The sequence below is a fragment of the Corythoichthys intestinalis genome, chromosome 19 (assembly GCF_030265065.1).
Source record: "Corythoichthys intestinalis isolate RoL2023-P3 chromosome 19, ASM3026506v1, whole genome shotgun sequence".
In the NCBI taxonomy this organism is placed as follows: Eukaryota; Metazoa; Chordata; class Actinopteri; order Syngnathiformes; family Syngnathidae; genus Corythoichthys; species Corythoichthys intestinalis.
Genome location: NC_080413.1, coordinates 2613029 through 2635771, shown reverse-complemented (window position 1 = coordinate 2635771; position 22743 = coordinate 2613029). Strand labels below are relative to the sequence as shown.

Sequence of the window (22743 nt, the reverse complement as noted above, 5' to 3'; positions counted from 1 at the left end):
CAAAATATGATCACCCTAGAATGACGCTGAGACAGCATTTGTTTTGACGCTCCTGAACGGGCGGAATGGACAAAGGCAGTCTGAAAGGGCACGCCAAAAAGACATATGACTAAAAATCGGAATTGTGCATTAAAGCCTGCGGTATGAACCTTGCCTATGTGTGGTGTGGACCTTGTACACCTTCAGGCATTCAAGGATCCATGTGTGTAGGATCGAGTCATAGGCTTTTCAGGTAATCGATCCAACCAGTGCAAAGGTTTGTCTGTCTGGTTTTGCAGTCTGGGGCGACAGTTCTGTCAACCAGGAGTTGGTGTTTGACTCCTCTGGTGTTTTTACCAATACCTTTCTGTGCCTCTGTCATGTGTTTATCCATATGCCCACTTATCTTAGCTGCTATGATGCCTGGCATGAGCTTCCATGTTCAGGAGACACGGGTTATTTGGGTCCCGTCCTTCAGCAGTTGGTTCATTTGTGCGAGTGAAGTTAGCTTCTTTAACCAGTAGCTGTTTTTTAAAAAATCGTTTTCTAATTGTATTTAACGTCACAGACATAATATGTTACACTCATCCAGAGGCTTTAGTTTTGGCTTAAGGTACGGTTATCAAATTTATCCCGATAACGACTGTAATTAATTTTTAAAAAAATTTATCACATTAAAATATTTAACGTAATTAATGCATGCGCTGCACGACCCACTCACGCATTGTCGCGCTGAATCTGTAATGGCGCCGTTTTACCTATATAGAGAGCTAAAAGGCAGCTTAAAATGAGTAGAGTGAATTTTGGCAGCCTTTGGAGGCTTTTTTCAATTGGCTAAAGCCTTACAATCCCTCTCCCTATGATTAGAAACATCGTGGGAAGGAAGGTAGTAATTTATATTTTTCATAACACCCTATGTCATTTCCCTACGCAGAGAAGATATATCAATTGGTAGCACTACGCACAGTCATGGTTGCACTTCCCATCACGTATTTGGGCATGGCTACAGTATCATTTACTGAAAGCTCAACAAATACACTAGATGGCAATATTTAGTCACAATATACAAAGTCACAAGTCTTTCTATCCGTGGATCCCTCTCACAGAAAGAATGTTAATAATGTAAATACCATCTTGAGGATTTATTGTCATAATAAACAAATACAGTACTTATGTACTGTATGTTGAATGTATATGTTCGTCCGAGTTTTATTCATTTTTTTCTTAATGCATTGCCAAAATGTATATGATCGGGAAAAATTATCGGGAATGATTGGAATTGAATCGGGAGCAAAAAAAAAAAAAAAAAAAAAGCAATCGGATCGGGAAATATCGGAATCGGCAGATACTCAAACTAAAACGACCGGATCGGGAGCAAAAAACCATACTTTCCAGAATTGTTCAGTCTCCAGCCTTGGTAGGTTAGTTCTTATGGTACTGCCCTGCCGCTGAGAATACACTTTAGCTGGGTTAGTAGAGCTTCTATTTCTCAGGTGTATCTTTTCAGTCATGCTTGTAGTCTTTGTTTGGCAGTTTCCAGAGCCTCAGGTATGGACATCTGACTTTACCTCTTGGGTACAGTTCTGACAATTGGCTTACTTCCTGTCCTGATTTCGGCTTCCGACCTTCTCCGACTTGGTACCTCCTTGTTGTTCTTCTTGTTATCATGATGCTTTCCAAACATCTCCAGGATTACTGTTGCTGTACTGTATCTCATTGGTTTCAGTTATTGTTGCAGTAGGGATCGTTCTTATTGCAGCATTTGCATCAGCTAGGAGACTTTCTGGTGGTACGTCACTCATTCCCGCTAGTCTATGTCGGAGTTATCTTAGCCGTTATCTTATCACTTAGGTCAGGTACTCTCTCATTTAGCTCTTCTGTAGTGGGGCTTGGTACCCAATGTATTGGGGGGAGTTCAAATCAACACCCCCTTCTGACCTGGCATCCTGACTCCCCCTTGCTGTAGCAGTAACATGTTGTACCTCCTCAATAACTAACTGTGAAAGCAGTTGCCCTTTGCTGGAATCAATATCGGGAGCCAAAGAATGGTATCAATGCTATACTAAAAAAACCAAACCGCTTAGAGTTAGCTCATTTGCGCAGTGCACCTTAACTGTTACTTCCAATGTTTGACGGAAAAAAACATCTTAAGTAAACGAACACATTGTGCTGAGCAAGCACAATAAGATGAGGCTGCCAAATAGTTGTACATCTATCCAGCCAAAGAATGAGTCATGTTTACATGGTTCTTTTTTTCTTCTTCTATTATTCGGTTTGAGTGGAAAGTCTTGGTTTGTTTGTCTTCCGGATTTTGTCACAACCGCCGAACGTATTTTGCACCAATAATATAGCGGGGTGGGGGGTGGGGGGGTGGGGGGCAAGTATTAGTGTGCAACCAGGTCAATAGTGTAATCAGACATTTGTCAAACTCAAGAACGAAAAAAGGGATTATTATCAAACTAACAGGATGCTTGTAATATTCAACAGAAGCAGTAATCGAATTTTGGGGTCAAAGGTCAAAAAAATAAAATTTAAAAAATTAGATGATGAATGATAAATTATTTGAAAATTTTGCTTAAGATAAGGCAAAAAACACATTAAAAATAGGATGTCGGATATGTTTATAATATAAAATGGAAAGGGGGATTACATTTGAAGTAATGAGGTCAAAGGTCGCAGCTTTGTCTTTGAAGTCAAGATAACTCCAAAACGAATAAAGGGATTATTGTCAAACTTATAGGATGCTTGTAATATGAAACGGAAAAGGTGATTGAATTTTGGGGTCAGGAGGTCAAACGTCCAAAAAGTAATTTTGCAATGTTTCTTGCTAAAATGTCAATACAATTTGAAAAATGAGATGAATAAAAAAATGTTTGTAAATTTTGCTAAATTTGGGGCAAAAACACATTAAAAATGAGGTGTTGGATGTTTGTAATATGAAACGGAAAAGGTGATTACATTTGAAGTAATGACGTCAAAGGTCACAGGTTTGTCTTTGCTGTCAAGACAACTAAAAAACAAAGGCGTCATCAAACTTACAGGATGTTTGTAATATGAAACAAAGGACGTGATTTAATTTTGGGGTCATGAGGTCAAAGGTCAGAGAAGCAATTTTGCATTAATGTCATAACGGACAAGCCTATTTAAATCAAATTTGCAGTGTAGGTGATAGGATGAGAAGCAAAAGGGTCAAAGGTCACAGAGTTCAGAAATATGGCAACGCTTTGAAATTGACTGCTTGGAGTGCTCCTCTAGTTTTTGTTGTTGTTGTTGTTTTAAAAACTTGACGGAATAGGAAAAAAATAGAAATTTGTTTTATATTTCGCACCCAAAAGGGTTAAGATCTGCTGTCAGACCTAAAAACAATAGTAACGATAATCACTAGCATAATCAATTTAAGATATTGTTTACCTTTGAGCCTCTTAAAAATAAATATTTTCTAAATTCTGTACTGTACCAGGAAATAAGTGATTTACACATGAGTGAATGAGTCGACTGGTTGCAAAAATAATCATCAGCCCTATTCGCAACGAGACACTACCATCTTCAATAGCTGTTTGGCCATGGTGGAGGACGACTCCCAGGCGACTCGTTTCTTTTGAGTGTTGGCTAGCCCGAGGGCAGCCTCAGCTCAACTACAAACTGGGACTGGTGTTCTTGGGCTTTGGAGCAGGATCTTGCAGTGAGCCAGACATTCATACCACTCAGCCCCCGAGGGCCTAACTGAGCACAGGATACGAGGAGCTCGCACAGGATATGCAAATTTCACACACACACAACCCCTTCAGAACACACAAGCTGAAGTTAAATAGGAAGGGCTGGCAGTGGGTGATGGAGGTGGGTGATTGACAGCCACGTGGGGGGTCAAAGGGGTTATTACACAAATTTGTCTTATTTAGCATTTTTGTTTTAAATTGAATAATAGTACTTATATGTTTAATCATTGGCTGCTGTTGACGGCGCTAGACGTCCAATCCATTTTGGCACCGAAACATGAGCCAGTCCTACCAGTTTAAATGAAGTGGACATGGAAAAAACAACAACAAAAAGTGTAACGTGATGTCTACATACAGTGTATCACTTTTAGTGCGTACACCCCTCGCATTTCTGCAGATATTTAAAGAGCATATGACACGAGAAAAAAAGTCTTAAATGGCATTATTATGTGAATTAGAATCATATTTTGAGACGATTCGACTATATACAACAATTTAGAAAAGCACAGATGACGAGAAATTAGTCTTTTAATCTGCCGGTTAGCCACGCCTACCATTATAGGGCTTTAGCGTCCCCAACAGGTGGATGACGTCAGCGGTAGACTGGGCTCATCGGTTTTACTATTCAGCCCATTGAGGGGGAATTATTCAGAACGAGGAAAACGCGACGAAGAGAGCCGCAAAATGTCATTGTTTCAGTCTCTCTACTCCAATATTTTTACAGGATATTCTTTTTATCCAAGTATTTTTCCCCAATAGCTATATAAATGGCTTGAGAAGGACCAGTCAGCCCGTCGAGGGGGAACTATTCACAACGAGGAAAACGCGACGAAGAGAGCGGCAAAATGTCATTGTTTCTGTCTCTTTACTTCAATATTTTTACAGGATATTCTTTTTATCCAAGTATTTTCCCCAATTGCTAAATAAATGGCATGTTCATGACAAATAACAGTATTGTGCTGAATGGAATATGAAATAATAAAAATGCATTTATTCAGGACGACATGGCAAAATTACTCCATAATGGTCAAAAATGTCGACTTCACCTTTACTGTCGCACCTCCCGAACGATATTTTATGACACCTAAATCGGACATATGTCATTTCCCTTCCCCGGCTTCGGAGAATGTAAACAAACCAGAAGCCGTGACAGCTAGCCGACATGCTAACCCAAACCGAGTGATGTTTCAAAGTCTTTGAAGTGGAAAATCACACATAACTATCCTGGATTATTTGACATGACGACCCGGTTGTCAATTGTCTTAGTGGATCGGCAAACCGCCCGGCGGAGAGCAATTTACAGTTCGTTCCCCGGAGGAGGGTGGCTGGATTTGTTGTGCAGCTAACGTGGTGTTGCTAATGACCATTAGGAGAGCCTTTTACATGCCTATCAATGATCAAACGTAAGTAGTCCTTCATTTAAAGGAAGTTTGTAGTGTTTACTTTGTAATCGCTGTATTCGTTTTTGACATAATACAAAACAAGATGTTTACTCACTTCCTCATAAGTCCAATGGTCCCACAGTAAATATCCACGGTGAATGGGAACCTTTTGAAACTCCAAAAAGGCGCATACGCCTCTCCCTCATACAGAATGATTTTTCTGCAGCCGTTTGGCTGGCGTGATGCGAAAAATAAACGTATTAATCCGCAAAATCAGCTGAATCCTTCGTCCTCATACACAACAGTACAATGTAGCGTGAAGAGGACATCTTCTACCGTACACGTCACACAGCGCCCTCCTCCTCAATGCAAGACCGAAGCCGGAAGTCACTCATTTTCATGGCGCGGAATTCAAAAAACTAAATAAAAATAGCGATCGCTTCCACACACATCCAAGCGGCCCATATCATTCAGGGGCATAAAATACCGCGTGTATTATGAAATAAACATGCTTTTTCGTGTCACAGGCACTTTAAGTTCATCTTTTTCTTGGGACAATGACAAAATGACACTTTGACACAATGTAAAGTAGTCTGTGTGCAGCTTATATAATAGAGTTAATATATTTTCCCCTCAAAATAACCCGAATATAGCCATTGATATCTAAACCCCGGGCAACAAAAGTGAGTACACCCCTTAGAAACTACATCCTTAAATGTCCAAATTGAGTACTGCTTGTCATTTTCCCTCCAAAATGTCATGTGACTCGTTAGTGTTACTAGGTCCAGGTGTGCATAGGGAGTAGGTGTGTCAAATTTGTAGTGCAGCTCTCACGCTCTCTCATACTGGTCACTAAAAGTTCCAACATGGCACCACAAGGCAAAGAACTCTGAGGATCTTAAAAGATGTATTGTTGCACTACATGAAGATGGCCAAGGCTACAAGAAGATTGCCAACACCCTGAAACTGAGCTGCAGCACAGTGGCTAAGATCATCCAGCGTTTTAAAAGAGCAGGGTCCACTCAGAACAGGCCTCGGGTTGGTCGTCCAAAGAAACTGAGCGCACGTGCCGAGCATCAGATCCAAATGCTTTCTTTGAAAGATCGTTGCAGGAGTGCTGTCCGCATTGCTGCAGAGATTGAAGAGGTGGGGGAGAGTGTGAGAGCTGCACTACAAATTTGAACACACCTGCTCCCTATGCACATATGGTCCTAGTAACACTAACGAGTCACATGACATTTTGGAGGGAAAATGACAAGCAGCACTCAATTTGGACATTTAGGGATGTAGTTTCTAAGGGGTGTACTCACTTTTGTTGCCAGAGGTTTAGATATTAATGGCTATATTTTGAGTTATTGAGGGGGGAAAAAATTATTATATAAGCTGCACACAGACTACTTTTTATTGTGCCAAAGTGTCATTTTGTCAGTGTTGTCCCATGAAAAGATAAATAGATTAAATATCTGCCTGAAATGCGAGGGGTGTACTCACTTTTGTGATACACTGTATGAGAACACCAGGTCTTCCCGAGTCCCCCCCACCCCCATATAATTAGAATTTTTATCTACAGTATATGTACATAATTCTGACTGGATGATTTGGCCTAAAAATTAAATCTCATACTCTTTCATCATCTCATATACTTTTTCTTCACTCCCTTACTTTTTAAACACAAAAAAACAAAAACAAAAAAAATGTCCAACTTCAATCTTTTTCTTTCCCCGTATTTGTGCTGTCAAACCCCAAAATAAAAAGTAGTAAGTAGAGATGTCCCGATCGATCGGCATCCCAATCGATCGGGTCCGATCACGTCATTTTCAAAGTATCGGAATCGGCAAAAAAATATCGGCCATGCCTTTTTTTAATATATATAATGTATATATTTTATTTAAATCGTTTTCTAATTGTATTTAACGTTACAGACATAATATGTTACACTCATCCGGAGTCTTTAGTTTAGGCTTAAGGTAGGGTTATCAAATTTATCCCGATAACGGCGGTAATTAATTTTTAAAAAATGTATCGCGTTTAAATATTTAACGCAATTAATGCATGCGCTGCACGACCCACTCACGCATTGTCGCGCTCAATATGTAATGGCGCCGTTTTACCTATATAGAGAGATAAAAGGCAGCGTAAAATGAGTAGAGTGAATTTTGGCAGCCTTTGGAGCCCTTTTTTAATTGACTAAAGCCTTACAATCCCTCTCTCTACGATTAGAAATATCATGGGAAGCAATGTGGGGAAGCAAGGTAGTAATTGATCTTTTTCTTTACACCTTACGTTATTTTCCCAACGCAGAGATTGGTAGCACTACGCACAGTCATGGTTCCACTTCCCATCATGCATTTGGGCATGGCTACGGTATCATTTAGTGAAAGCTCAACAAATACACTAGATGGCAATATTTAGTCACAATATACAAAGTCACAAGTCTTTCTATCCGTGGATCCCTCTCACAGGAAGAATGTTAATAATGTAAATGCCATCTTGAGGATTTATTGTCATAATAAACAAATGCAGTACTTATGTACTGTATGTTGAATGTATATATTCGTCTGAGTTTTATTCATTTTTTTCTTAATGCATTGCCAAAATGTATATGATCGGGAAAAATTATCGGGAATGATTGGAATTGAATCGGGAGCAAAAAAAAGCAATCGGATCGGGAAATATCGGGATCGGCAGATACTCAAACTAAAACGATCGGGATCGGATCGGGAGCAAAAAAACATCATCGGAACAACCCTAGTAGTAAGTACACAAAGAAACAAACTTTCTCATGGAATAAACATAAATTAGTGAGTTGAAAAAAAAATAAAAATTATTTCATCAAATCAATTTGTCATCCAGGCCTTGTTAGAATGTAAACAAACAGCTGTAGTTGTCTAACAGCTTATAATAACATTTCAATGCCGTTGACGGCAGTAGACGTCCAATTCACTTGAACAGGGAGGTTTCATCAGTGAATTATCGTCTGTCAATACCGACTGCACCCATAGTAGTGATGTCCCAACCGCTAACTCCAACATAGCATTACGCTTGTTATCTTCTAAAATCTAAACTCTTCGTTATTTAAAGGCACAGGGTTCAAACGAGAAGCAAAAAATATCAGCTAACAGTGTGAAAAGTGCTCAATTCATTCCCAGACCACACTGCCGGCTCAACATGCTCCCATAAATGTGATAAGCAAGTCACTCGTATCTCAAAGCTAAAGATCCCACGCATCTGCTAGCGACGCTGCTGCTGCGCTGGCCCCTTTTGACCGACGATTCCTTTTGAAGACAAGACCCTGTGGGTTTGGAGCAGGATGCTGCGCTCGAGTAGAAAATGTCACCACAAGCCCACACCGACTCGCCACATTTAGACGGCGACCATTTTCGTGCCACCTACGTCGGAAAATCTGATGCCGCCTTTCGAGGTTTATGCCTAGGGTCTTGAGTGTTAGCACTAGGGTAATCATGTTTCAATTGGTTCTCACATTTTCTCTATTAACACTTTCCAGGGCACTCATTTCATCTAAATACAAAGTTTTTTTTCTTAATGGGGGCCATAACAACAACAGTTGATTTCTTATGGATAAGCGCCAAAATGAACAGGAACTGACCTAAAAAAAAGCCACAGTATGGCACAATAAACAGGAGATGACCAGGAAATTACACAAAATTAGCAGGAATTTACCTGGAATCATAGACATCATTACTATTGACGTGTCACTTCGTCATTCTTTGCGCGACGCCTTATCAGAGGGGGCCGAGCTGCATTTAGTAATAGCCGAAGACGGCACACGCTCGTGTCGGATTTAAGTTTGGATTTACTTACGATTGGATTTAACTACGAAAGCTGTACCGCATACAAACAGGAAGGATTGTCACAGGAGTGATTTGTTTGAGGATTCAAGGTAAATATCTTATTTTTAGTACCATGCATGCTTGATTGAAGCATTTATCCGCTGGAATCTTCTTCTATGTTTACACATAGAGGCGGCCAATTTTCGTAACTGACTAGCCTCATTGTTTACGTCCATATCTATGAAGAATTTGCGGATTTAAGCATTTATTCACGAGAATTTTCGCCAGAAAAGCTACTTTTAGCCTCATCCGCTAACATAGTAGCATTGTACTTAGTCAATATACGTAAAATAAACGCTAACTGTACGGTTTCTTTGCTTTTAACCAAGAATCGAGACGTCCATATCTATGAGGAATTCGGGGATTTGAGCATTTATTCACAAGAATGTTCGCCAGAAAAACTCATGTTACGCCAGGCGCGCGCTAGCCTCATTCGCTAAGATAATAAAGGGCTATTCTAATCTATAATAAGTTGTGATTGTATATAGAATTTATTAATAAACTATTTACATATTATTTATAATTGATTCTGCATGTTTTCCTCAAGTATTAAGTTTCTGATGTTAAATAGAGTGATTTATTAGCTGATGAAAACTTGCAATAAATAAAAAAAACAAAAACAAGTTGCTATTTTGGTCAAAACCTTATATGATGAATAGTACTATTGATCCTGAAAATATAGGTGATTACCTCTGCATTTGGTGGTTTTTGTGCATCTAGTGTAAAATCTAAACTTTTATAGCCATTTTAAGGTGTGTTATACTTATATAAAAAATTCATCGAGATATGATAAGGGAACGACTTTGAATTTTTGGATGCCGCTGTTCATGGAGACTCATATATGGCGAAGGTAGGTGCTCTTTTTGGTTTTAGGTCGGTAGCAGCTTTGGTTTTGTAAATATTTGAATTTGAAGTTTTTGAAAATAGGCCCCCTATGAATCGGCCCAGTTTCCCGTATCATGTCAATAGGTTATGAAGTCTAGTGCCGCAACGATTAATCGATTAACTCCAGTAATCGATAAAAAAAAAAAAAAAAAAAAGATTCGAATTAAATCTTGCTGCTTCGAGTATTCGTTTGGTTGAAGTGGCGTTGTAATGGTTTGTTTTGAAAGTTTTTGCATTTAGTTTTATTGATTTGGGTGGAAACACTGCCCTCTAGTCTGCTTCATTTCACGTGGCTGAATCCAGCTGCTGCCTGTTAAGACCTACATAAGCTAAAGGTTTTTTGTTTTTTTTTAAATGCATTAGTAATTTAGTTTATAGGTATATTTGGCCGGTTTTTTTTTTGTTTGTTGTTGTAATACGTGTCTGGACCATTTGTTGAGATCATTGTATTTAAAAAAAAAAAAGAAACCTTAGCAAATTATAGCATTTAAGCTAGCGGACATTAGCCAATTGTTCTTTTGTTGTACATAGATCCCCATTTATTATTTTTTTTACTGTTTGAGGCTCAGCTCAGGTATTTTCATTTTTCATGTTCCTTATCCGATTACTCGATTATTCGAACTAACTACTTCATCGATTAATCGACTACTAAAATAATCGAGAGCTGCAGCCCTAATGAAGTCTATGCTGAAATTTAAACTAAATCATTAGGAAGTGACCCAGAATTGCCCCATAATCAGCATAAAGTAAACCATGCACCAAAATTACCTGGAAGTGAAGCAAAATTAACAGAAAGTGACTCGCAAATCCCCCCAAAACCACAGGAACTGACCCGCAGAGCAAAGCATCCCCACACAATTTCTACCAAAATGGTATTATCTGGTCAATTGCCTTTTATTAAATTAATCATGTATTTACAGATTATGTATTATACATCTAAAAAACACAATTATCCAATAATGGTTAATGATATCAACCCTTTCATGCACAATTTTTTTTTTAACCCTTACAGGGCACTCATTGATTTCATGAGCTGCCATTAGCCTTGCTAGATGTCCAATCCGTTTTGACTGGGAGGCGAACCGTTAAAACAGTACAATTATGATTATTTGAACAAAGCATGTATGTGTGTAGCTTTGCAGAAGTTGCGCTATCTTTTTTTTCCATTTTGTATCATGAGTCACGATCAAGTTTTGCTTTGAATCACCTGGCGAGCGAATGACGACCGTGGACTGTTTGTCTGTACTTTTAATTCAGGCTGAGAAAATATGGGCCGATGTTCCAGATACTCGTCCAGTCATTTCTTTTCCCCCATGGTTTAATGCGGTGACGCTGTCTAAAGTGGGCCAGCGTTTGTGTTGACGGGTGTCAATGCCACGCAGGTGCGCAAAACTACACGTGACCCCTGAGGCCGTCAAACACAGATCAGCCAGCCCAAGGAAACGGATTGATCATTTTAGCAGATAGTGACAAAACGAGTCAAGCCGGTTTTGCTCAGCTTTTTGAGGTTTTGGACTCAAAAGGGATTAGATCAATGGCAAACACTAACGCTTCTGATTTTTTGCCATATCTGTTTTTTTGGCGTGCCCGTTCAGACTGCCTTTGTCCATTGAGCCCGTTCAAATATCACGCACGCGGTGACACTTTACAGTTCAGACCGCAGCCACATTCTGGAAAAATGTGGCCCGGATCGGATTTTAACCACATACGAAATTGACCCAGATTGGATTTGAAATGGTCCACTTTGATGAGACTTTTCCCCTTCAAACAGTCAAGTTTATAATGTCTCACTCGAGTCGAAAAAACACGAAAAATCATATTCGTGCATGCGGTATGGTCCTAGCCTAAGTTGACTTATGAAATCACATTTGACAAGGTCATAGGTAATTGAAAAAATGGGGTACACTTAATATGGCAAGAAACTATTTCTATAACTATTTTAACCCTAACCCTTTCTGTACATCGAAGAAGAAAAAAATAGCAATTGTATTACCGTATTGGCCCGAATATAAGACGGCCCTGATTATAAGACGATCCCCTCTTGTTCAAGACTCAAGTATGAAAAAAAGACTTTTTGTACACCAAATTTTTATACAGAAAATAATTACTGTACATCTGAACATTTAAATATGTAAACTAGGGCTGTCAAAATTATCGCGTTAACGGGCGGTAATTAATTTTTTAATCACGTTAAAATATTTGACGCATTTAACGGACATGCCCCGCTAAAACAGATTAAAATGACAGCACAGTGCAATGCCAACTTGTTACTTGTGTTTTTGGGAGTTTTGTCGCCCTCTGTTGGCGCTTGGGTGCGACTGATTTTATGGGCTTAAGCACCCATGAGCATTGTGTAATTATTGACATCAACAATGACGGGATACTAGTTTATTTCTTGATTGAAAATTTTACAAATTTTACTAAAACGAAAACATTAAGAGGGGTTTTAATATAACATTTCTATAACTTGTACTAACATTTATCTTTAAAGAACTACAAGTCTTTCTATCCATGGATCGTTTTAACAGAATGTTAATAATGTTAATGCCATCTTGTTATAATAAACAAAGACAGTACTTATGTATCGTATGTTGAATGTATATATCCATCTTGTGTCTTATCTTTCCATTCCAACAATAATTTACAGAAAAATATGGCATATTTTATAGATGGTTTGAATTGCGATTAATTACGAATAATTACGATTAATTAATTTTTAAGCTATAATTAACTCGATTAAAAATTTTAATCATTTGACAGCCCTAATGTAAACTAAAGTGCAATCATATTTGTAAATGAATGGCTTCTGGTTTTTGAAATGTAAATAAACCAATCTATTGTGATAAAACAACAAAATTACAATAACTGCATTAATCATCAAAGTGAGGTCTAACTGTAACTGTAGTCTTGAAACAGATCTGAATAAGGAAAAACATTGCAATAAATAATGCAAACTGGTTAAACTTGAGAGTAGCTGAGATCTGTCATGACAGAACATTACTCAAGTTCAGCATTCGCTTAATTGATATCTGGCGCCATCTAGCGTCGTGAATGGGTATAATGTCTAGATCCTGAATATGACGACTCCCACTTTTTCAGTCTTATTTCAATGCAAAAACACTGTCTTATATTCAGGCCAATACAGTATTTATAGCAAGGGTGGGCAAACTATTCCACAAAGGGCCGCAGTGGGTGCGGGATTTTGTTCCAACCCATCATGAGGGCAGCCTTTCACCAATCTGGTGTCTTACAAGTACAATAATTGATTGCAGTCAGGGGCTTCTTATTTCCACTGAAACCTTATTATTAACCTTACTGTCTGTGCTGAAACAGTTGGAACAAAGACCAGGACCCACTGCGGGCCTTGAGGACTGGTTTGCCCACCCCTGATTTATAGAAAAAAAAAAATACTTTTAAAAAATATTTTTAAAATGAAAAGACATTTACAAATTCATCCAATGTTATTCAAAAGTAACTGCCTCATTCACATGGCTGAATCCATTTGCTCCCTGTTTAGACCAACATAAGCTGAGTTTTTGTTTGAACTAACGTTTTTCTTCGTGCAGTTGTAATTTAGTTAAAAGGTATATTTAGCGAATTTCTGTAGGAATATGTGTCTGAACCATTTGTTTAGAGCATTGTATAAATTTAAAAAAAAAAAAAAAAGTTAGTATTTTTATACCATTTAAGCTAGCGGACTTTTACTATGTAAGTTAGCCAATTGTTCTTTTGTTGTACCTAGATTCTTGTTTATTTTCTAAACCGTTTTGGGGCTCAGCTAAGGTATTTTAATTTTCTATGTTCCTTATCAGATTAATCGATTATTCGAACTAAGTAGTTCATAGATTAATCGACTACTAAAATAATCGATAGCTGCAGCCCTAATCATGATCATCGTTCAATAATCGAATCGCAACACCCTGAATCGTAATCGAATCAAATCGTGGTGTGCCTAAGATGGCACGCCCCTAGTAGACATCCAATCCAATGAAACGGGAGGCTGGGAGGAAATTAACATTTGTTCGCTGCAAGCCCTAACACTTCAAATAGATTGGAAGTCTAGCACCGTCAATGGTAAATGGTAAATGTTGTTGTACTTATATAGCGCTTTTCCACCTCAAAGCGCTTTACACTATCTCGCCATCCACCTACTGGTGACGCAGCACCAGGAGCAACGTGGGGTTCAGTATCTTGCTCAAGGACACTTAGACGAGTTCATCTGGGCAAAGAATTGAACCCACAACCTCTAGGTTGGGGGACAACTACTCTACCAATGAGCCACGCCACCCAATGATTAAACACTGAGCCACGCAGCCAATGATTAAACAAATTTCCTACATAGGACTCGATCAAGAATTATTCCCCATTACCGTAATGCAAACACATGGGAGGAGGATCTCAAACATGATTTACATTCACCTTTATTTCAAATTTAGCAAATGAACCCCAGGCATCTTGTGGGGACACACCTACTTAAACACATAATTCACTCTCATCATTATTCTTTAAAGTCAATTCTATACCCTCATTAATACTGATTTTGTGTAATATTCATATTTGTTTTTTAAATTGTGTGTGTGTGTAGGACACTCGTGAGAAAAACCCCAGGTGTCACTTGCGCAAACACAAAAAAAGTCTCCTCCCCACCCCCCTCCATCATGTGTCAACTAGCGGTATGGTTAGCTGATCCAGATCCAATTGTTGCACCTGCTCGTGACACCCAAAACTAGAAAATATTATTTCAAATTCACTCGAGTGTGGTTAAAAGAACTGTGGTAAAAGAAACAGTTTTTAAAAAGTTATGAAAACATTTTTATACAGATAATTAAGAAAATGAAATCTTTAAAAGTTAGTAAGACTTCCATTTAGCTGCCAAAAAACTAAGCAAATACATAAAAAGAAGAGTGCTAGCATTGCAATGTTAAATGTAAAATGTAAGATTCATAGTAACTTGAAACTGAATTTGTTCTAGTGTGGTACCAAAACACATATTCATCTGAATTTGATCATGTTAATATAAAACAAAACAAAAAAAAATCACATATGTAGTTTCTGTATGATTAATAATATCTTCGCAGAAAAAGTTCATTGGTCCAAATGGTGTATTAACTGATGATATGTAACCTTTCGTCTACCTGGTGAAAGCTTTTTTCTGATTGGCCTTCACGATGTCGTCCGGCGAAGGCGTATCAAACGCAAACGGGGTGATTTCCTCCAATAGTCCTTGTTGTTCTTTGGCTTTGCCGTGAAAAAGCAAGCGGCCGCTTCCCGCTTTTTGCCCGACTCTTCCCAACTTTTTGGTTTTCCTGTGCCGCTTGCAGCTCCGGAGCGTCAACGTGATGGCGAAGACGGATGGTCGAGCGAAAACCGAAGACTGAAAACTGCCCGAAGAGGGCGGCGAGGGGAAATCGTCGACGTTAGCCACGAGAGCGCTCAAATCGACGCTCCGGTTTGATTTCTGGTCGTCGCGGCGGAGCTCTGGTCTGTCTCCGGTTTCCGGTGAGCTGAGGAAGTACTGCGACCCATTTGAGGCGAGCGAGGTCAAACGCGAAGCTAGAGGTGCCGCCGGAACTTCTGCGGGCTGACGAGCTAGCGACGCCGTCCCGCTAACGTTTAACTCCGAGTTCATCTGACTATGGTTCACTCTGGTTTGGTGCTGCGATGCTAGCTCGGATAGCGACAGCGTCGCCTCAGGTAATCCTGTTGTTTTTCCAGAGTCGGTGAAAATCGGGCTCCGGTTGGAGTGCTCTTGGATTAAATCGGCCAATGAGAGGCTTCCGCTAGCGTGAGTGGCCGAGCCCTTGTTCTGGAAAGAACCGAGACACCCAAATCCAGGAGGAGGTGCTGCAGTTTTGACGGGAGGTTGCGTTAAGACCAGGCTACTTAGCGAAGCTGAAAGTAGCGAAGGTGCTGACGCCATATTTAAAGATGGCAACGCTCCCAAAGAGAAATTGCTATTAAAAAAGTTCGACGGAGGTTCTGACATTAGCTGCGACAAGCTAACGCCCAATCCGCCATTGTCCAATCTTTGGCGACCGTCGAGCGTCCTAACCGGTGACGAAATATCGAGCGGGCGAGGATGTGCGGGTTTATGTGGGGCTGTCGTGTCTGACAAAGAGGCAAACGAGTCGGCTCCTTACCTTACAGAAGCCGATCGCAGTTGACGAGGATGAGGGACAACGCAGAGACGACGGAGGGATCGTGCCACCGATACGGAGGGGAAAAAAAGAGGGGGAAAAGAGGCAATTTGTTAAAAATTTGTCTTCAATTTGCTTGTGGCAACAATAAACTTCCATAGGAAATACAAACCGTTGCGGTTGAATATTTATTTCTTGATATTAAGAATAGTGTTTGTAGTAGAAAATAGGAAGTGAAGTTAATACACTACATATGCATTTCCTGATTTGCGTCCATTTGCTTTGCTCGAAGCCTTTATTAGTGTCATATTGAAAACAGAATAGATATACAGTCCGACTTGTTAAGCTACTGAATTATACATTTTACACGCATGGGAAAAATAATTTTACTAATAATTCATGTTAAAGCATTAAAGCAACACTACGTAACTTTTTAACTTGTATTAAATAATTTCATATCACCTCTTTTATATCTTGAGGGAGTCTCGCTTTCACCAGCACCTACACTGCTGGCCAAAAGTATTGGCACCCCTGCAATTCTGTCGGATAATGCTCAATTTCTCCCAGAAAATGATTGCAATTACATATGCTTTGGTAGTAATATCTTCATTTATTTTGCTTGCTATGGAAAAAACACAAAACGATTTCATTTTTTTACTTCCCTATTCTCTTATCATTTAACATAAAACTCCAAAAATGGGCCAGACAAAAGTATTGGCACCCTTTAAAAATCATGTGATGCTACAGCACACCTGTTACTAACCACATAACAGGTGGTGGCAATAACTAAATCACACTTCTTGCAGCCAATTAAAATGGATTAAAGTCAACTCAACCTCTGTCTGTGTGTACCACATTGAGCATGGAGAAAACAAAGGAGACCAAAGAACTGTCTGAGGACTTGATAAGCAAAATTGTGAGGAAGCATAGGCAATCTCAAGGCGACAAGTCCATCTCCAAAGACCTGTATGTTCCTGTGTCTACTGTGCGCAGTATCATCAATAAGTACGAAGCCCACGGCACTGTGGCTAACCTCCCTAGATGTGGACGGAAAAGAAAAATTGACGAGTGACTTGACGAGTGAAGTTCAAGCTGTCCCGCAGTCCGAGGGTACAACAGTGTAGGGCTGCAGCTATCGAATATTTTAGTAATCAAGTAAGCGACTGAAAATTCTATCGATTAATCGAATAATCAGACAAAACAAATACATTTTTAGGTGAAGAGCAATTATAACTATACATGAGAAAACAAGACATTTCATCTAATCTTGAACCATTTTCAGTCAATCAATGTCTTTATTTTCGATGTATATTGTTGAAAACAGCCAACAATTGCATCTCAGATGTAACTAGAATTAAAAAAAAAAAAAGACAAATTCACTGTTTTCACTCAAAAAAACGTTAGATCTTATTAAAAAAAATATATATATATATATATATCACACCTAAAAATGCAGTTACGCTTGATAACATACATCACTTAAAAGTTAGGATTTTTTCCCACGTGCTTCAATTGAATTTCTATTTGTGCCAAGCCATTTTAAAGTTCTAGTTTTAAGTTAGTGTTAACTATAAGTCCTGATAGGATTTTGAGTTTTTGCAGTGTTCAAAATAAATACATAATACAGGCCGTATTGGAGCACAAAAGGGACCAGTGCTACTTGGTGTTTTATCCAGCAATGACTACTGAGCTAAAATTGATAGTTAGCATTATTAAGTTTTTATTTTACACCCTCATCACTCCACAGCGCTATGTTATGTTAAAGCCTGTATGTAAGACACGTTAGCCACGCATCGACAGTGGTCATAATTAATAGAAACCTAGCCCTCCGCAGGGCAAACGTTACGTGAGCTAATGACAATAATGTTAATCTTATTTATTAGCGCTTAGCGCTCTTTATTAGCGCTTGGCGCTCTACTGCTTTAAGATGGCGGCTGTTTACTAACGCTGCCCAGACGCGGCCGAGTGTCATTTCACATCTAGTTCAACATACATGTGATCTCTATGAGACTCATCAGACGCTACCTGCTCCCAACGTAGCATAGTGCGGGCTAGTATTTAGCAAAGTCAGCAAAGTGTGCTTCTTCCTCTACGCACGTGATATCAGCGCGTTGTCCCGCATTAAAAGTAGTCCGAGCAAAACGTGATGCTTAGAGCTTTCAAAATAAACGATTACTCGAGGTGAATAAAATTACTCGGATCAGTTTTTAAACTCGAGTTACTCGAGGATTCGTTTCAGCTCTACAACAGTGTCAACCCGTACTATCCACCGGCATCTGAATGAAAAGGGACTCTATACCCAGGAAGACCCCACTTCTGACCCACAAATTAAAAAGCTAGGCTGGAGTTTGCCAAAACTTACCCGAGAAAGCCAAAAACGTTTTGGAAGAATATTCTCTGGTATATGAGACAAAAGTAGAGCTTTTTGGGAAAAGGCATCCACATTGAGTTTAAAGGAGAGAAATGAGGCCTTCAAAGAAAAGAACATGGTCCCCACAGTCAAACATGGTGAAGGTTCCCTGATGTTTTGGGGTTGCTTTGCTACCTCTGGCACTGGACTGTTTGACCCTGTGTATGGCATTATGAAGTCTGAAGACTACCAACATATTTTGCAGCATAATGTAGGGCTAAGTGTGAGAAAGCTGGGTCTCCCTCAGAGGTCATGGGTCTTCCAGCAGGACAATGACCCAAAACACACTTCAAAAAGCACTAAAAAATGCTTTGAGAGAGCACTGGAGAGTGGCCAGCAATGAGTCCAGAACTGAATCCCATAGAACACCTGTGGAGAGATCTGAAAATGGCACCCTTCAAATCTCAGAGACCTGGAGCAGTTGGCCAAAGAAGAATGGTCTGAAATTCCAGCAGAGCATCATAAGAATCTCATTCATGGACACCGGAAGCGGTTGTTTGCAGTTATTTTGTTTAAAGGTTGTGCTACCAAGTATTAGGCTGACGGTGTCAATTTTGTCCGGCCCATTTTTTGTGTAAAATGATAATGATTTGTGTTTTTTCATTGCAAGCAAAGTAAATGAAGATATTACTACCAAAGCATTTGTAATTGCAATCATTTTCTGGGAGAAATTGAGCATTATCTGACAGAATTTCAGGGGTGCCAATAGTTTTGGCCAGCACTGTACTTTGGGCGAGTTTACGTGATTGTTTTTGATGTGCGGACGCCAACTGACACATGCTAATCGTTTGTTATTGCTGTATCAGCAGCTACTTGTAAACGCAAATTGGAATGAGTGTTATTGAAAATGAGACTGATTTCATTTCATTTTCTTTTAGTTTCATTCAGCAAGTGTTGATGAAAGTCAGCAAACCACACGGATGTCTGACACCGTCATTACGAAGCTTAGCTCATTGTCTAGCTAGGACTTAGCTCCAACGTGTTGGTGAGGACAGTACAATGACGTATAATACATGTTTTTGGATATATATATATATTTTTTAATTTAGAGGGTGTGTTTTGAGGTATTTAAAGGGGCAATTCAAACTTGCGCAGAAATCTGGGTTACATCGCCAGCGCAGGAACGGAACTCGCACCCAGGGTTAGGGTTTAACCCTAACCCTTAGTCAATTAGCTGTATTATGATATTTTTTCCCTCTTTTTTTCCATTCATAAAGAGGCTTAAAAATATTAACTATTTAAGAATTTCAGTGGCTTATTTTAATTTAAAAAAAGGCCCTGAAACATGACCACTATTTAAAAACTGCAAACTATCTGTTACAATTCTAATCCTTTTTGTAAAAATTGTAGAGCTGCAACAATTAATCGATTAACTTGAGTATTCAATTAGAAAATGATTCGAATTAAATTTTGCTGCCTCGAGTAGTCGTTTAATTTAAGTAGGGTTGTAATGGTTTATTTTTAAAGTGCTTTAGTTTTATTGACTTGGGTGGATACACTGCCCTCTAGCCTGCCTCATTTCACATGGCTGAATCCAGCTGCTCCCTGTTAAGACCAACATAAGCCTAGTTGTTGTGTGAGCTAATGTTTTTTTTTTAAATGCATTGGGAATTTAGTTTGTAAGTATATTTAGCCGTTTTTTTGTGGGAATATGTGTCTGAGCCATTTGTTGAGAGCATTGTAAAAAAAAAAAAAAGGTAGCATTTTATAGCATTTAAGCTAGCAGACTTTTGCTATGTAAGTTAGCCAATTGTTCTTTTCTTGTACATAGATCCTCATTTATTTATTTTTTAATACCATTTGAGGCTCAGCTCAGGTATTTAAATTTTTCATGTTCTTTATCCGATTACTCGATTCTTCGAACTAACTAGTTCATCAATAATCGACTACTAAAATAATCCATAGCTGCAGCCCTAAATAAATGTATTAATTATTTTGGGAAGGTGACTAAATAATTGTTTCTCAATGGCAGTGAAAGAGTTAAAAATACTTCCAGTACTGTTTCCATCGCACTGGTTCCATTTCAAGCAACTACAACTACCTTTCTCAATAACCGCCGCCTGCCTGCTTCTTTGCGGTAACGGCGCTTTCTCCTCGCTCACTCTCTGGACGTCGGCGGGAACGTGACTTCTTTTTGGCTCTTCGGATAAAATCGCATCGAGCGCCCTCTGTGCATCGAATCCGCATCTTATGGCTGCCTGGTTCAACACAGAGTCTGGCATTGAGTCGCCTAACACGGCCCTCATGTGGTCCAGGCAGGAGTAGAGTTTGGCTGAGCGGGGAGAGACTATGATCAATTATATGGATTCATCAAATTAAGCTAAAAACAAGGTACCTTGCTCAAGCGGGTCAAGGTTGCGGCTGATGGTCGGGGACATGGGTACGTCATCTTCGTATTCTTCCTCTTCGAGGGGCTCCTCCTTCGGCACCTGCTTCTCCCGACGAGAGTAGATGAACTGATTTGCTATACAAAGACAGAAAACTGCAGATTTTAGCCACTAATGAATTGTCAAAATGACAGTCTCTAGCAGGCTTACTACTATAACAATGCATTTTTTAATACATACATTTATTATGAAAGTATTTATTGGTTAAACAGTGAAAATTAGAGGAAAACTCTACTTGTCGATTTAAAGTGCGTGCCCCTGAATCTTCTGCTTGCTGCCCTAAAATTTTAAGTTAGTCACCACTATGCTCCTAGTAAAAAAATGTTAGTCTGGAGCCCTGCTAAAGTATATATTTAGTTCACGGAGCTTGCAATAAACCCACCTGTAGCTGGCGATATGCAGTAATCGTCCTCCACAGATTGTCCATACATGTCATCATCTTCAAAATCTAAAAAAATGGAGGATTTAGGCAGTTAGCACTGGTAGATTGACATATTACAAGTGAGCAAATGTAGCTATTTCTAAAGTTGTGTTCAGTAAATACCTCGACCCCTACTGACTTTGTCCTAAACACATTGTAATTGTATCCTATTTATTCTCAAATCATAACAGTTTGGAAACTACTTACTTAGCAGACGTTAACTAACATTGTACATGTTTATTGTCCAGCACGTTTTGTCACGTTGACAACAAAACACATACTCAATGGAACGCAGATAAATAACATGTTGCAGTGGTTGCCAACTGACACGACAGCAAAAACAAAACATTCAGCAAGATATCGTTAGCTACTAGTGTTCCATTGAACAACACAGGAATTTAGCTCCCCGGCTAAATAGCTTAGCATGCAGCGGCCTGACCATGAGGTGTAAACTGCTAGCCAAATAAAAGTACCTTCGTCGTAGTTGTAGCCTCGGACGTTTCTGTGGCGAGACATTTTGGCAAAAGTGTCAATAGTCGACACAATGTGTTGTCTCTTTTTTTTGTTTTGTTTGTTGTCGAACTGTTGTTACATGTGTGTCAGGGTACGGGAGCCATTTTGCGTCGCTTCTGCGCATGCGTAACATCCAATAGAGGGAAACAGGCAGTCACGTGGGGCAGAAATGACGTAATAGAGCAGATTCACCAGCCGAACTTTTTTTTTTTTTTTTAATATTAAAGTAATATTACTTTTAAAAAAAGTTTCACTCCATGAAATACCTCATTTAATATCAACTTTTCAGCACTGATTCAAACATTAGTAACTATATTTTAAAAAATAATATTTGTATCTTTCTACAGTGAATGTACACGTTTGCCTCCGTTTCAGGGCAAAAAAAAAAAAAAAAAAAAAAAAGTATTGTTTCCAAAACTTTTCCAGACCCAAATAAAAAATAAAGTACCAGAAATAAAAAATTCCAAAAATTCAAATAATTAAATAAAAAAGTCTATTTCTGTGTATTTTTGAAATTCTATTTACAAAGTAAATGTTATCTTTGTTAAATGTAACAATGTATAATTATTAATCAGAAACGTGCATCTCCATTTCGTCGACTCACGTTTAACCCTTTAGGGCACTCGTTTAACTCACTGGCTACCATTGACGACGATAGATGTCCAATTCATTTTGACCGGGGGGCAATGAATGTTCGTAAACCGCAAGAAAATTAGAACAAATAAACAATTTATCAGATCTTGAATTAACTGGGTAATAATTTTAATTATTATTTTAACCCAATTTGTTATAACAAAAATCTTATCAATGACAAATACTTACAGCGGTATGAAAGAGTATCTGAACCTTTTGGAATTTCTCACATTTCTGCTTAAAATCACCATCAAATGTGATCTGATCTTTGTCAAAATCACAGAGATGTAAAAACAGTGTCTGCTTTAACTAAAACCACCCAAACATTTATAGGTTTTCATATTTTAATGAGGATAGCATGCAAACAATGACATTCATTCATTCATTGAAGGGGGGAAATAAGTAAGTGCCTTAGGAAACTTAAAGAGC

At 38.9% G+C, this 22743-nt stretch overlaps 1 protein-coding gene across 3 annotated transcripts in view; it reads right to left on the bottom strand.

Annotated features, from left to right (window-relative positions):
* Positions 1-21817, bottom strand: part of hbs1l (HBS1-like translational GTPase) — a 40295-nt gene extending 18478 nt beyond the window's left edge. The window contains exons 1-4 of one of the 3 annotated variants that reach the window (XM_057822326.1): positions 21642-21817; positions 21130-21195; positions 20696-20824; positions 20402-20632 (exon numbers count right to left, since the gene is read on the bottom strand). In XM_057822326.1, the coding sequence (XP_057678309.1) occupies positions 20402-20632; positions 20696-20824; positions 21130-21195; positions 21642-21684 (469 nt within the window). In that variant the 5' untranslated portion in view covers positions 21685-21817. Of the gene's footprint in view, positions 1-14948; positions 15070-20401; positions 20633-20695; positions 20825-21129; positions 21196-21641 lie in introns of those variants that run through there. The other 2 variants (XM_057822327.1, XM_057822328.1) reach the window with 2 other exon arrangements.
* Between the last annotated feature and the right edge of the window lie 926 nt (positions 21818-22743).